Source organism: Salvia hispanica, chromosome 1, assembly GCF_023119035.1.
Source record: "Salvia hispanica cultivar TCC Black 2014 chromosome 1, UniMelb_Shisp_WGS_1.0, whole genome shotgun sequence".
Taxonomy (NCBI): domain Eukaryota; kingdom Viridiplantae; phylum Streptophyta; class Magnoliopsida; order Lamiales; family Lamiaceae; genus Salvia; species Salvia hispanica.
The window spans coordinates 3,286,070-3,299,706 of NC_062965.1; the positions used below are offsets into that span (position 1 = coordinate 3,286,070).

The window sequence follows — 13,637 nt, forward strand, 5'->3', positions numbered from 1 at the left end:
ACTTTATTAAATTTTGCATTAATACGTGTTACTCCCTCCGTTCCCTCATAGTTGAGGCGGAACTTTTCGGCAGGGAGTTTAAGAAATGAATGTTGAGTGTGTTAAATAAATAGATAAAAAAGTAAGAAAGAGAAAAAGGTAGAGAGAATAAAGTAAAAAGTGAATAAAGTAGAGAGAATAAAGTAAGAGAGAGTAAAGTAAGAGAGGGGGAAAAATTACTATAAATGGAAATGACTCAACTATGAGGAAACTTTCCGAAATGGAAAAATGACTCAACTATGAAGGAACAGAGGGAGTATTTCAAATATCCTTGTTTTTAAGAAACAGAGTAGAAGAGAAACGGCTTAGTTTATCAAATTTTTATATATCAGTCTTAGTATCTTCGCATATCATTCCAGCTAGTGGACAAATTTTGTAGGTCAGTTTAGATAATTATTTTCTATCACACATTCATTTTAACAGAGAGAGAGAGAGAGATATGGAAGGAATGAGAGAAATCGCGAGATCCTACTACGACAGAGCAAGCGACGCCGAGAAGATATCGATCGAACAATCCTTCGCAAAACTCGACGTCGACAGCGACGGGAAGATAAGCCTGGCGGAGTTCAAGAAGTCGGTGAGCTTGTGGCTATGCGCGGATGCCGTGTTCCAGAAACTTGACAAGAACGGCGACGGGTGCCTCGATTTCGATGAGTTTCTGTGCCTTTACTACATGGAGAAGAAGGTGGCCATAGGCAAATGCAGCGGCTGCTCGGAGCTGCTGGTGGGGCCCTACTTCTCTTGCTCGCTTTGCTTGGGAAGAGGCGAAGATACGTACGACCTCTGCTGCTCTTGCTACCGCCGTGGCGCTGAGTTGCCGCATGAGCACTCTGTGCAGAACATGATGGATCATCACTCTCTGCTCACGCTCCTCAGGAATCGTACGGCTGAGGATGAAAAAGTCCAAAAAAAGGTATTCATACACAAAATAATGTCTCACGAGATCCTTAAAGTCTCATTTATTTTTTTTTTATCTATTTAGAATTATAGGACCTCACATCAAATCACTACACTTATATAACACGTGTTTTAATGTGCAATCGATAAATGATAGACAAAAAATTAACAAAGTAAGAGAGGATAAAAGAAAAAAATAGCTAAAATAAGAGAGAAAAAAAAATAATTGAAATAGTGAAAGTGGATTATGGGGTCCACTTCTTAAAATAGAAAATTTAGAAAGTTTTTACTCCCTCCGTCTCAGATAATTTGTCCCAGTTTTCCATTTCAGTCCGTCTCACATAATTTGTCCCACTTCACTTTTACCATTTTTGGTAGTGGACCCCATATTCCACTAACTCATTCTTACTCACATTTTATTATAAAACTAATATATAAAAGTAGGACCCACATTCCACTAACTTTTTCAACCCATTTTTCATTACAATTCTTAAAACCCGTACCCGGTCAAAGTGACCCGAATTATCCGGGACGGAGGGAGTATATTTTAGGGACGGACCGAAATTGAATTAGTTTCTATTTTTAAAGGACAGAGATAGTTTAAAGACACATTTATAAAAAATGAGACTCACGTGGGTGTGTCATTTTAAATCCACTAATACTTCCATCGTCCACCAACATCTGATAAATTTTGTCATTTTAGATTGTCCGTTATTTAAAGACACATTTACCTTTTTTCTATTTTTGATAAATGCTCCACTAACTCATTACACATATATAAAAAATGAGACTCACATGGGTGTGTTAATTTCAAAACCAATCTTACATATACAGACTAGTAATGTACATTATACTCGAACGGAGGGAGTAATATTTTTAATAATGTACATAATTCATATATTTTTTACGTATATTTATTTATGGTACACAAAATGTACATGGTTTGATGTTTAGACAAAAGATATGATTTTGATAGACACACATTCATTAACTTTTTCATTCATTTATTTTATAAATCAAATAATTTATGCGTCTTTAATTGCCGGAAACAGAGGGAGTATTTTTCTATCACTTCACTTCACATTTCTTAAGACCATACTGATATGCCCAACAGCCCAAACACATAATGAAACTTAATCAGAGCTGAGGTCATAAACTATGGTGTAACTAACACAGTACTAATGTAGTCTCAACATTTGTGTGAGAATATTAATGATGTTGTTGGAACATGAATTAAAACAGAAAGGAATGGAAGAACTACACGTAATCGCAAAAGCCCATTACCGAGCAGGATCTCCACAGGTCAAAAAATTAGCAAGAGAATTTTACAAATCCATGGACACAGATGGAGACGGTCAAGTCGATCTTTCCGAGTTCATAGCCTTCATGAAGCACGAAGGCTATTCCTTCATGCAAAACCGTTCTTTCTTCGACAAGCTTGACCTAGACAACAGAGGCACCCTAGACTTCTATGATGTCATGACATTGTATTACATCATTAGGAGTGGCCGCCCCTTCTGCGACTGCTGCGCTGAATTCATCCCCGGAATATTCTTCTCCTGTGTCGACTGCTTTAAGAATCCGAAAACCTCATTCCATCTGTGTTGTGATTGCTATCAGATGCGGAAATGCAATCATAATCACGACGGCCGGTCTCAGTTTCTGGACAATTATGCATTTTTGCAAGCTATGAGAGATCCGGAGCTTGCACATGCGTCGGGGGTAAATTCTAATGAGGTAATGTTGATCTTATTGCTGGAAATTGAAACTAGAAATAAAGATATAACTATCTCATGTTAGTGTAAAGAGAATCTAAAATCACAATATAAGTCTTATGGTTTCTCCTCATATCACAAATTGATTTTAGGATGGAATCTATGCATTTCTATCATGGTATCATAGTTGATCGTAGACTATGGATTAAATTAAACTGACCATGCATAGATAGGTTTTCAATTTGGGATCACTAATTGGTTTTTGTGTTCCTATCACTTATATACTCTTTCTGTCCATTAAAAATAGTCTCATTTTGCTGTTTTGGAATGTCCATAAAAATAATTAAAATATGAGTATACAGTACGTAATATTCGATTCGAATTTATGAATAATGCAGTTCGCTTTTCCCTTTATAGTCGGTAAATCTCTTGTTTGTGGCTGCAGGCTAGGAATAGACCCACAAATTCCATGTTTCCATTACAACATGAAGGCACTGTAGTTATGATAGAAAATGCAATTGTTCAAGCACCACCAAAACCAAAGTGGGTAAGTACGCATAATTTGTTTTTATTTGAATTTTGGAACGAGAAATATTATAGATATGAAAATTAGTTTTATGAAAATGATATAGTATATGCAAGCAAAGATAAAATGAAACTCAATTTGATTAACACATTGCTCTTTGTTGATGCATCTCAGAATAAAAGGAAGGCTGCATATTATTTACTTGACACAGCAGTCAAATTCGGGGCCTTTTCCACCTTCAGCTCCTGCACTATTTTGTGAATATATGAGAGAGCAAAATAAATTCATAAGGAAGAAAAAGGTGAAAAGTCTACGGTGATCTTTGGTACCGATGACATCCTTTGGGCTTTTTATGTTTGCTTTGTTATATCATTTTTCTTTTTTTGTTTTTAATTTGCATTCATGAACTACCTGCTAGCTGCTAGCTGCTGTTGTTTGTTCTCGTTGCTTTTGGAATTTTTTGTTATGAGACTGATGTCTTGTGAACTATTTCTTAAATCTGCATCGGGCCAAATTGGGACAAACTTTGGGGGACGGAGGGAGTATAAAGGAAAATGGATAGAAAAAGTTAATGGAATGTGAGTCTTACTTTTTTATACTCCCTCCGTCCCGGCTAAGATGACACATTGCTTAGCCGGCACGGGATTTTAGGAGTTATTGGTTAAAGTGTGGAGAGAGAGAAGGTGGGTGTAGGTATTAAAGTAGAGAGATGAAGATAGATGAATATTTTAATAGGAGTGAGAAAAAGTGGTTGAGTGTATTAATTGGAGAGAGAAAGTTACCAAAAAGGGAAATGTGTCATCTTAGTTGAAACAAACTAAAAAGGAAAACGTGTCATCTTAAGTGGGACGGAGGGAGTACTAGTTTTGTTGTGAGTGAAAATGAATTAATCGAATGTGGGTCCATTACCAAAAATAGTCTAACGTAAGTGTGACAAGAATTGGCCGATGGACCGAAAATGAAAGTAGTGACAAGTAATGGCGGATGGAGAGAACATTTATCATGGCCTTTAAACATAATTAAATGTTAATCAAAGTTGAGGTCATAAACTATCATTAACACGTATTGTAGTCTCAACAGTGGCTGATATTACACAAGTGTTACAGATTTTAATGCAAGAACAAGAAACCCTAGCTCTTGAAAGGATCTAAGCTATCAAGTCTTGTAGTCTCCACAACCTGCACACTTAAAGCACAAATTAGCAACAACAAGTAAGATCCTCTCGGATCTAAAGGAAATTACTAATAAGAAACAAGAACATCAAATAGATTAAAGAGATTGGCTCAGAACCCGCCAAACCACACAGCTGGACTGGTTAGAGTGCACCCTCACACCACCGATGCCTTCACCACAAGACCCCTTCACACCGGATCAAGTTCAACCGAACACAACTCGAAGCAGAACACTCAATCACCACAAATCCTAGGTTTTTCCAGAACACAAGCAATCGAAAGGATTGCTTTCCCCAACACTCACAAGAGGTTAATCACTCCAAGAAACAGTGATAAACCACATAAATCAACCGGAGAACTCGTCGGAGAAGAGAGGGAAACAAGAGAGAATTCGGCACGCGTCGAGAGAGAGAAGTCAATGAACAGTGAGGAGCCTAACCGGCTCCCTCTCGTATATCAACCACAGCCCTAGATCCAACGGTGTAGAAGCAAGAGCCGAGAGAAGGGACACATGGCAGCATCTAGAGGGTGTGAGTAAGTAATTGGGCTCAACCCAAATAATTTCACCCGGGCCTAAATAAAAGATGCAACCCAAATAGAAGTCCACAATTATCCAATATACTCTACCTTGGACTTTATTCTGATAAACCAATCATGTATGACAGGCTAAGGTACAACTTATCACAACCTACAAGGTAGTTCCCTTAGCACCCAGGTTCATTAGCATTTTGGAAAACCACCAGGTTGCCTTTAAACACCAGAGGGGCTGACACCCATTTGTCTAAAGGACTTCATGCTTTCAGCTACCTACCACCCTTACCACAGCTGATAAGGTGGCTAAGGTCTTTCCCCGGGACATGCAACCTATCCTAGATCAAAGTGCAAGTATTTAATGTAGAAAAGAAGTTTTTCTAATGGTAAGGGCTTGGTTCCCATGTCAGCTAGGTTTTTATATGTATGTACCTTTTGAAGAAAAACCTCATGTTTTTCTACAATATCTTTTATGTTATGAAATCTTACATCTATATTCTTTGTCCTATCATGGAATACATGATTTTTACAAAACTGAATTGCAGATTGAGAATCGGAAAACACAACAGGAGAAGATTTCATAAACTTAAGTTCAGAAAGCACTCCCTTTAACCATACTGCCTCTTTCATTGCTTCAGTGATAGCAATATACTCTGAGTCAGTAGTAGACAAGGCCACTATGTGCTGCAATTGGGATTTCCAACTCATACAAGATCTACAAACTATAAACACATAGGAAATAGGTGACTTCCTCTTGGCCCTATCATTAGCATAATTGGAATCCACAAAACCAGTTAGTAAAATACCTTCATCACACTTAGAATAGCATAAACCATACTTAGCAGTTAGCTTCAAGTATCTCAGAAGCCATTTCAGAGCTTCCCAGTGAACAGGACCAGAATTAGACATATATCTACTAAGACAAGAAACTGATGAATACACTAAACATTAAACCCCCCCAAAAGTGATAATTAAACGGGGATGGAGGGAGTAGTATATAAATTGATGAATATACTAAACTTTAAAGCCCCCAAAAAATTGAATAAACCATGCTGTTATACGCTTATTACGAAATTGGTGTATACGCATGAATGTTTAGAAATGAACAAGCAAGACAAATCAAAATGTGTATAAATTGATTGAACATAAGCACCATAAAGACAATTAGTCTCCACTAAAAATATAGCAAAAGTCATTTTTTAATACGATTAAGTGTCGTATTCTTTTTTATCCTAAATTATATTTATAAAAAAATTTAAACACAAGTAATTGTGTCTATTTTTTGTATTTTTAAATGATAATTCACCCATCTCATAAAAATAAGGACTTTGAGGATGAATGTGTTTTAATGCGAAATTTGTAAAGCACGCCTCATAAAAGAAAAAAACTAGCCAAAAGTTTAAGTGAACTATTTAATTTTATGGAACTTACAAAAATTGAAAAAAAAAAAAGATTCGGAAGGAACGTTTTTTGGAACATTTTTCGATACATTTGTATTTCCTATGTCTGTTAGCTCTCATGAAGTCTTCGATCGTCAAGTGTATAACCAAAAAAATGTACTACTATAAAATACAATTTGTATTTGAATTGGTAGCTCTAAAGCGATACATTTAAATTTTCTGTCTGATAGCTCTCACGAGGTCTTCGTCAAATGTATAATGAAGAAAAGTGTAAAACACAATTATTTGTGATATTTGAATTGGTAGCTCTCAACTTGATACATTAGTATTTGCTATGTCTGGTAGCAAATGTTGGAAACAGAGAGTAGAGTACAGCAAGAAGAAAGAAATAAACGTAGCCTTTGTGTATTAGAAGAATGACTCAAAAGACTTATTTATTCGATTGAAATGAGGTGCTATTTATAGGCACTCTACACAAGAAAAATGCAACTGCTAAACTGAATATAGCTAAGAAATAGGACCACTACGAAAACAGAAAATAGCTAAACATTAGGAATTTTGAAAACTAACAAAGACTAAGTCTAGATAAGTCTTGAGCTGTGAATTAATGAGTCAACGATCTTCATTCAACACTCCCCCTTATTCATAATTGCACACTCCGAGCATATTTCTGAACTTGACGTGCTTCTCCAAAGACAACGACTTGGTGAAAATATCAGCCAAGTTCTCAATGCTGCTGCAAAACTTCAAAGAGATGACCCCTTCATTAATCAAATCTCTTATGAAGTGAAACTTAATATCGATGTGCTTCGTTCTCCCGTGCATAACTGGATTCTTTGCAATCGCAACAGCTGATTGATTATCACAGAAAATTCCAGTAGCCTTCTTCTGCTCCTGCTCGAAATCAGCCAATAACCTTCTCAACCACACTCCTTGACAAGCTGAAGAAGTAGCAGCCACATACTCTGTTCTGCAGTCGAAAGCGTTGTTACTCCTTGCTTCTTCGAACTCCATGTCACAGCTCCTGACCCGAGATTGAATACGTAGCCTGAAGTACTTCGCCTATCATCCACCGAACCTGCCCAATCACTGTCCGTGAACCCAACCAACTCAAAATCAGCAACATTTGAGTACCAAATACCAAAATTTTGAGTTCCAGCTATGTAGCGAAGAATCCTTTTTGCAGCTCCAAAATGTTGACGTGTTGGATTGTGCATAAATCTGGAAACCATACCAACGGCAAAGGCAATATCGGGCCTCGTATGCGTTAAATAAATCAAACCTCCAACTAGACTCCGAAAGCTTACTGCATCAGCTTCCTCCGTACCATCTTTGAGCTGCAACTTTTCAATCATATTCATGGGAGTAACTGCAGCTCTGCAATTCGTCATGTTGAAGCGTTTGAGAAGATCATCGGCATACTTTTTCTGGAAAACGAACACTCCATCTTCTCCTTGCTTAATTTCCAATCCAAGAAAATAATTAAGCAAACCCAAATCTGTCATCTCAAACATATTCATCATACTCTCTTTGAACTCAGTAATAAGAGAGTTAGAAGATCCCATATATATTATATCATCAACATATACACAAACAAGGAGCAAGCTACCGTTACTTCCCTTCTTTGCATACAACGTAGGCTCATTAGCACTTCGTTCAAATCCATTTTGCTAGAAAAACGAATCCAGCTTGTTGTACCACGCTTGCGGAGCCTGCTTCAAGCCATATAAAGCTTTCTTCAACCTATAGACCTTATCCTCCATGCCTTCAACAACAAATCCTTCCGGCTGCATGACATAGACTTCCTCCTCCAAGTCTCCGTTCAGAAACGCAGACTTGACATCAAGTTGATAGATAGGCCACTTAAGATGAGCAGCCAAAGACAAGAACATTCTCACGATTTTGAAGCGAGCAACCGGAGAGAACGTTTCCTCGTAGTCGATGCCCTGCTTCTGCGCATAGCCCTTGACAACCAAACGAGCCTTGTATTTCTGCACACTCCCATCTGCATTATACTTCGTCTTGAACACCCACTTCAAACCAATAGCACTCTTATTTTCCGGCAAGTCTTCCAGCATCCAAGTTCCATTCTTTTCAATTGCTACAATCTCCTCATTCATTGCATTCTGCAACTTCTCTTCTCCAGCAGCATCATGGAACCGATTTGGATCCGCAACCATAAGAGCAAAAGTACATCTATCATAAAGTTCAGTTAGAGACCTATAGCCTCGTGGAGGGGGTGTTTCGAGAGATGAACAACTACTTAATGAAGGTGGTGTATTTAAGTTTGGAGGATTTATAGGGCTGGTATGAGGCGTATTTGGAGAAGTAGTGTTTGGAGTAATATTTGGTGAGTTTATGGGGCTGTTTTGTGGTGAATTCGGAGGGCTGCTGTGCGGCGAATTCACACCAGAATCTGCATCACTCGTGTCCAGCGGGAAGAGAGTATATGGATCATCTTGCTTGCTCTCCCAATCCCACCAGCATCTTCATGAAAAACAACGTCTCTGCTGATAATAACTTTTCCACTAAGAGGTTTATATAACTTGTATGTTTTAGATTGAGAAGAGTACCCAATGAAGATACACTTTTCAGATTTCACGTCAAGCTTTCGACGATGTTGAGAGCTCACCAAAGCATAAGCTACGCATCCAAAAACCTTTAGATGGCTCACCGTCGGCTTCGTACCTCCCCAAGCTTCATATGGTGTGCGATTTTGAACAGCTTTTGTAGGAGATAAATTCAGCAAGAATACGGCAGTAGCAACAGCTTCTGCCCACAAGGAGTTGGGGAGATGCTTCGCCTTCAACACGCTTCTCGCCATCTCTACAATGGTGCGATTTTTCCTCTCCGCCACACCATTCTGCTCCGGCGTATAAGGTGCTGTCAACTCTCTGCGTATTCCATTAGTCTCGCAAAAATGATTAAATTCATTAGAGCAAAACTCACCACCCCTATCTGTACGAAGAACCTTGATGCTCTTCTCACTTTGCTTCTCCACCATAGCCTTGAAATTCTTGAAGTTCTCAAAGGCTTCGGATTTATTTTTCATAAAATAAACCCAACTCATGCGACTATAATCATCGGTAATTAGAAAGAAATACCGACTTCCACCAATCGACTCCGTATTTATAGGCCCGCACAAATCAGCATGAATGAGCTCAAGACAATTAGAAGCTCTCCACGATACACCACTAGGAAAGAATTTCCTCCTCTGTTTCCCATAGATACATCCTTCACATAAATCAAAATCATCAAATTTAGGCATCCCATGAATCATACCTTTCTCGCGTAGAAGCTTTAATCCATTGGTGTTGAGATGCCCATATCGTAAATGCCACAGCCTCTACGCCTCTTGCGTGCTAGAAACAAGAGCGTATTTCTCCACATTTGATATTCGCAGTGGAAACATTCTATTCTCCATCATGCAAACCTTTGCAATTATTTGCCCAGATTTTTTTTCTTTGACGACACAAACGATCATCAAACACCACCATATATCCAGTAGATATCAATTGCCCAACACTCAACAAAATATGTGCCAAGTGTGGAATAAAATAGACATTATAAATGAGTTTGGTGTTACCATGGCCATCCTTTACTGCAACAGTACCTTTCCCCTCAACTTGAATAGATTTGTCATCACCTAGCCTGACTTGAATCTTGTGAGATTCATCGAGCTCTTTGAACATCTCCTTGTTGGAACACATGTGATTCGAGCAACCACTATCCACGAACCACGCATCATTCGGCACATCCACGGCGTCTGCAACCGCCATGAATAACTTGTTATCATTCGCCTCTTCTTGGACGCAATTTGCTTGTTTTTCCTTCGACCAACAATCTGCTTTCACGTGCCCATATTTGCCACAATTATGACATTGAATTTGGCTCTTATCGCCTTGCTGTCCACCAAAATATTGCTTTGCATCAGATCGACCGCCACGACCTCGACCTTGGCCACGCCCGCAACCTCGGAAACCTCCTTTGCCTCGTCCTCTTACTGTAGAGAACTCCTTTTGATTGGAAAATTCACCTTTCACTTGAAAAGCTTTTTCATCAGACTTTTCAAACGATCAGTTAATCCTTGACTCACGAGCTTGAAGAGATCCCATCAGTTCTTCATATGAAAAAACCGATAGGTCCTTTGATTCTTCAATTGCAGCTACAACATGATCAAACTTTGGAGTCAAGCTTCTGAGCACCTTCTCAATGATGGTCTGATCCGTGATCTTATCTCCACAAGATCGCATTTGACTGACTGTTGCCATTGCCCTCGACAAAAAATCAGCCACAGATTCTCCATTCTTCATGATCAGCGTTTCAAAGTCACGTCGAAGTGATTGCAATCTCACGACGATGACTTTTGAATCTCCCTTGAATTCTTTCTGCAAAGTTGACCAAGCTTGCTTCGAGGTGGTCGCCGTTGCAATTCTGGAGAAGACGCTGTCGTGCACCGCTTGCTGGATGATCGCCAACGCCTTTGAGTCTTTCTTCTTATTCTCCTGCAATCTGTTCACCTCATCGGGATCTGCATATCCCTGCTCCACGAAGTCCCATAGATCTTGAGACCTCTGCATCCGAATACTCCAATATTTATAGCTTCTCTTTTGAAGACTGGAATGAGTGGTTGTGTAGCACTCATCGAACTTCCGTTGCTGGCCATCGTAATTGAAACCAGCTCTAGATGCCACAAATGTTGGAAACAGAGAGTAGAGCAAGAAGAAAGAAATAAACGTAGCATTTGTGTATTAGAAGAATGACTCAAAAGACTTATTTATTCCACTAATATGAGGTGCTATTTATAGGCACTCTACACAAGAAAAATGCAACTGCTAAACTGAATATAGCTAAGAAATAGGACCACTACGAAAACAGAAAATAGCTAAACATTAGGAATTTTGAAAACTAACAAAGACTAAGTCTACATAAGTCTTGAGCTGTGAATTAATGAGTCAACTATCTTCATTCAACAGCTCTATCATGAGGTGTTCGTCAAGTGTATAGTGAACAAAAGTATAAAATACAATTTGTGATATTTGAATAATTGAATTGGTAGCTCTCAAGTCGATACATTTGTATTTGCTATGTTTGTTAGCTCTAGGTCTTCATCCAGTTATAATGATAAAACATAATTTGTGATTGTTGTAGCTCTTGTTGAGTTAATTAAACTCAATTACTTCAAGATTAAGAAAAATGATGAAGCTGCTGCATCACCACCTCATAATAAATAGTAGTGAAAATTTTGTGACTTCTCATGGCTGAAAAATACCAGATTTGCAGCAGGGAGGATTGCAGCGGGCGAGAAGGAGAAGATAGAGAAGGCTTGGTTGAGGTTGCACAAAGCGGCAGAGGCGGAGGCAGAGTGTTTCAATGAGAAGATAAAGGAGCTTAGGAGGATTTACTTGCCCATTGTTGTGAAGATATACCTCAGTCCTAGCAAGCAGAAGTTTGTTAGTATTAAGAAGTGGATTAAGAGTTTAAGTAAATGCTTGGCTAAGTAGTAACGGGATTTACTCAAATGATATGTACACTTGTTTGTTTTGAAATTATTAAGATTTAAATGCAACAATATTGTGAAATGAGTGATAATAATGTGAAAATTCCTTAATTACATAAAGGAAGCAATAGAAGGATACAAAATTTATAATGAACTAGGCTCTTTGTTTCTTTCGCAGCCAACTTAACCATTTGAGCTACAGTAGTTCTCTTTTCATTAACTATAATTAAATATAGTCGTTAAAGTATATACTCTGCATCTTTTATTTTCCGTATTTCACTTTCTATTTTCGATCACAAAGCAACGGTGAAATTTTGGGTCCGAATTTCTTAGAAGGCTATAAGTATGGAAGATGAGTGATGATGGAATTTTTAAAGGAGCAAAATATTTGGAAGGGAGTGACAAATTTTGTTACGTATCAGATTGGGCCGGTTTAGTTTTGTTAAGTCCATTGGCCCATATTTAATCTACCATTTCGGCTCGGCCAATTTGACCTATCCAAGTAATAAGTTATACAATGGTTCAGCCTTGTTTTCACGTGTTTTTCTAGTGAAATTACTATTGATATAGTATTTGGTATAAAAATGATAAGAATATAAATAAGGTTTCATTTCATTAACAAGCAGGGATAACAATTTATGAATATAAATGAATGAGGTTGCAAGAATTCAAAAGGTATAGTAGTACTACTACTATTTATTATGCCGATATCTATGTAAATATATTAGTGTCGTTTTTACTTTAAAGTGTTGCTTTGAATAATTATTTATGTTTGAATTTTCTATATCAGATTTATTATGTCTCTATTTGTTTTCTAAGCACCTGTAACCTTTTACTTTCCGATATGATTTTAATTCCATGTACAAAATATCTACTTTCCGATATGATTTTGATTCCATGTACAAAATCTTTATCTAACCAATTGAAAATTTGTGAAATTTTCTAATTCGTTATTCAAATTTTAAAAGATACATGATAAATTATAATTTGATACAATTTATAATATTACCTTCGAACTCATAAATTGAAAATCATGGATATGTTAATAGGGGTGCGTTAAAATGACAACACTTCTTAAAGTAACACTATATCACCATTTATAGTCAATCATTTGTACACGTGGACGAATAATCAGTTGCCATGTGTCAATCATAAAAAATGATCAAGGGTAAATTTTCTCGGCCAACAATATCCAATACACTAGACAACAATTTACAGGAATTTTTTCTTGCCCAGCAATATCCAATACGCTAGACCGCAATCTATAGATTGTTGTCTAGCATTTATACTCTTGTTGTGTAATGTTTATAATATTGCTGGATACGTGGTGTCACAGTGTCACTTTAAGAAGTGTTGTCATTTTTACACAAACCTATGTTAATATGGACAACTAGAAAAGCCTAGCCGCTCCATGAGATAACATGGACGTCTCGCCATGCGACTACATTATTTCAACACCGCTTCTTTAAGTTTCTAGTTATGTCACCGAACAACCCTAAGATATAACCACTTTTCCGATGGCGTTGTGAGTGCTCTAATCAATGTATATACACTGTGCTTGAAATAAGATACTTCCTTCGTTCTATAGAAATAGGCTTTATTTATTTTTTCGTCTGTCCCATAAAAATAGTCCACACCAATTTATGTTAACCTTTTTTTCATCCTCTTTTACTTTATATTTATGGTTCATCATCCACTACACAATTTCAATTATTTTTCCTCCTTCTCTCTTACTTAACCAATAACGCATTAAAATCTGTGTCAACCTTAAATAGAGACATAATAAGAGTTACATTTTACTATTTCGGTTCGTCCCACAATAAGAGTCACATTTCACTTTTACCATAAAAGACAAGT

At 37.5% G+C, this 13,637-nt stretch overlaps 1 protein-coding gene across 1 annotated transcript; it reads left to right on the forward strand.

The window, feature by feature from the left end:
• Nucleotides 1-440: 440 nt before the first annotated feature.
• On the forward strand, nucleotides 441-3,641 carry LOC125202728. The gene is made up of 4 exons (XM_048101172.1): nucleotides 441-952; nucleotides 2,179-2,673; nucleotides 3,097-3,198; nucleotides 3,352-3,641. Exons 1-4 carry the CDS (start codon nucleotides 479-481, stop codon nucleotides 3,436-3,438), a joined length of 1,158 nt encoding a protein of 385 aa, XP_047957129.1. The 5' UTR covers nucleotides 441-478; the 3' UTR covers nucleotides 3,439-3,641.
• Nucleotides 3,642-13,637: the final 9,996 nt, after the last annotated feature.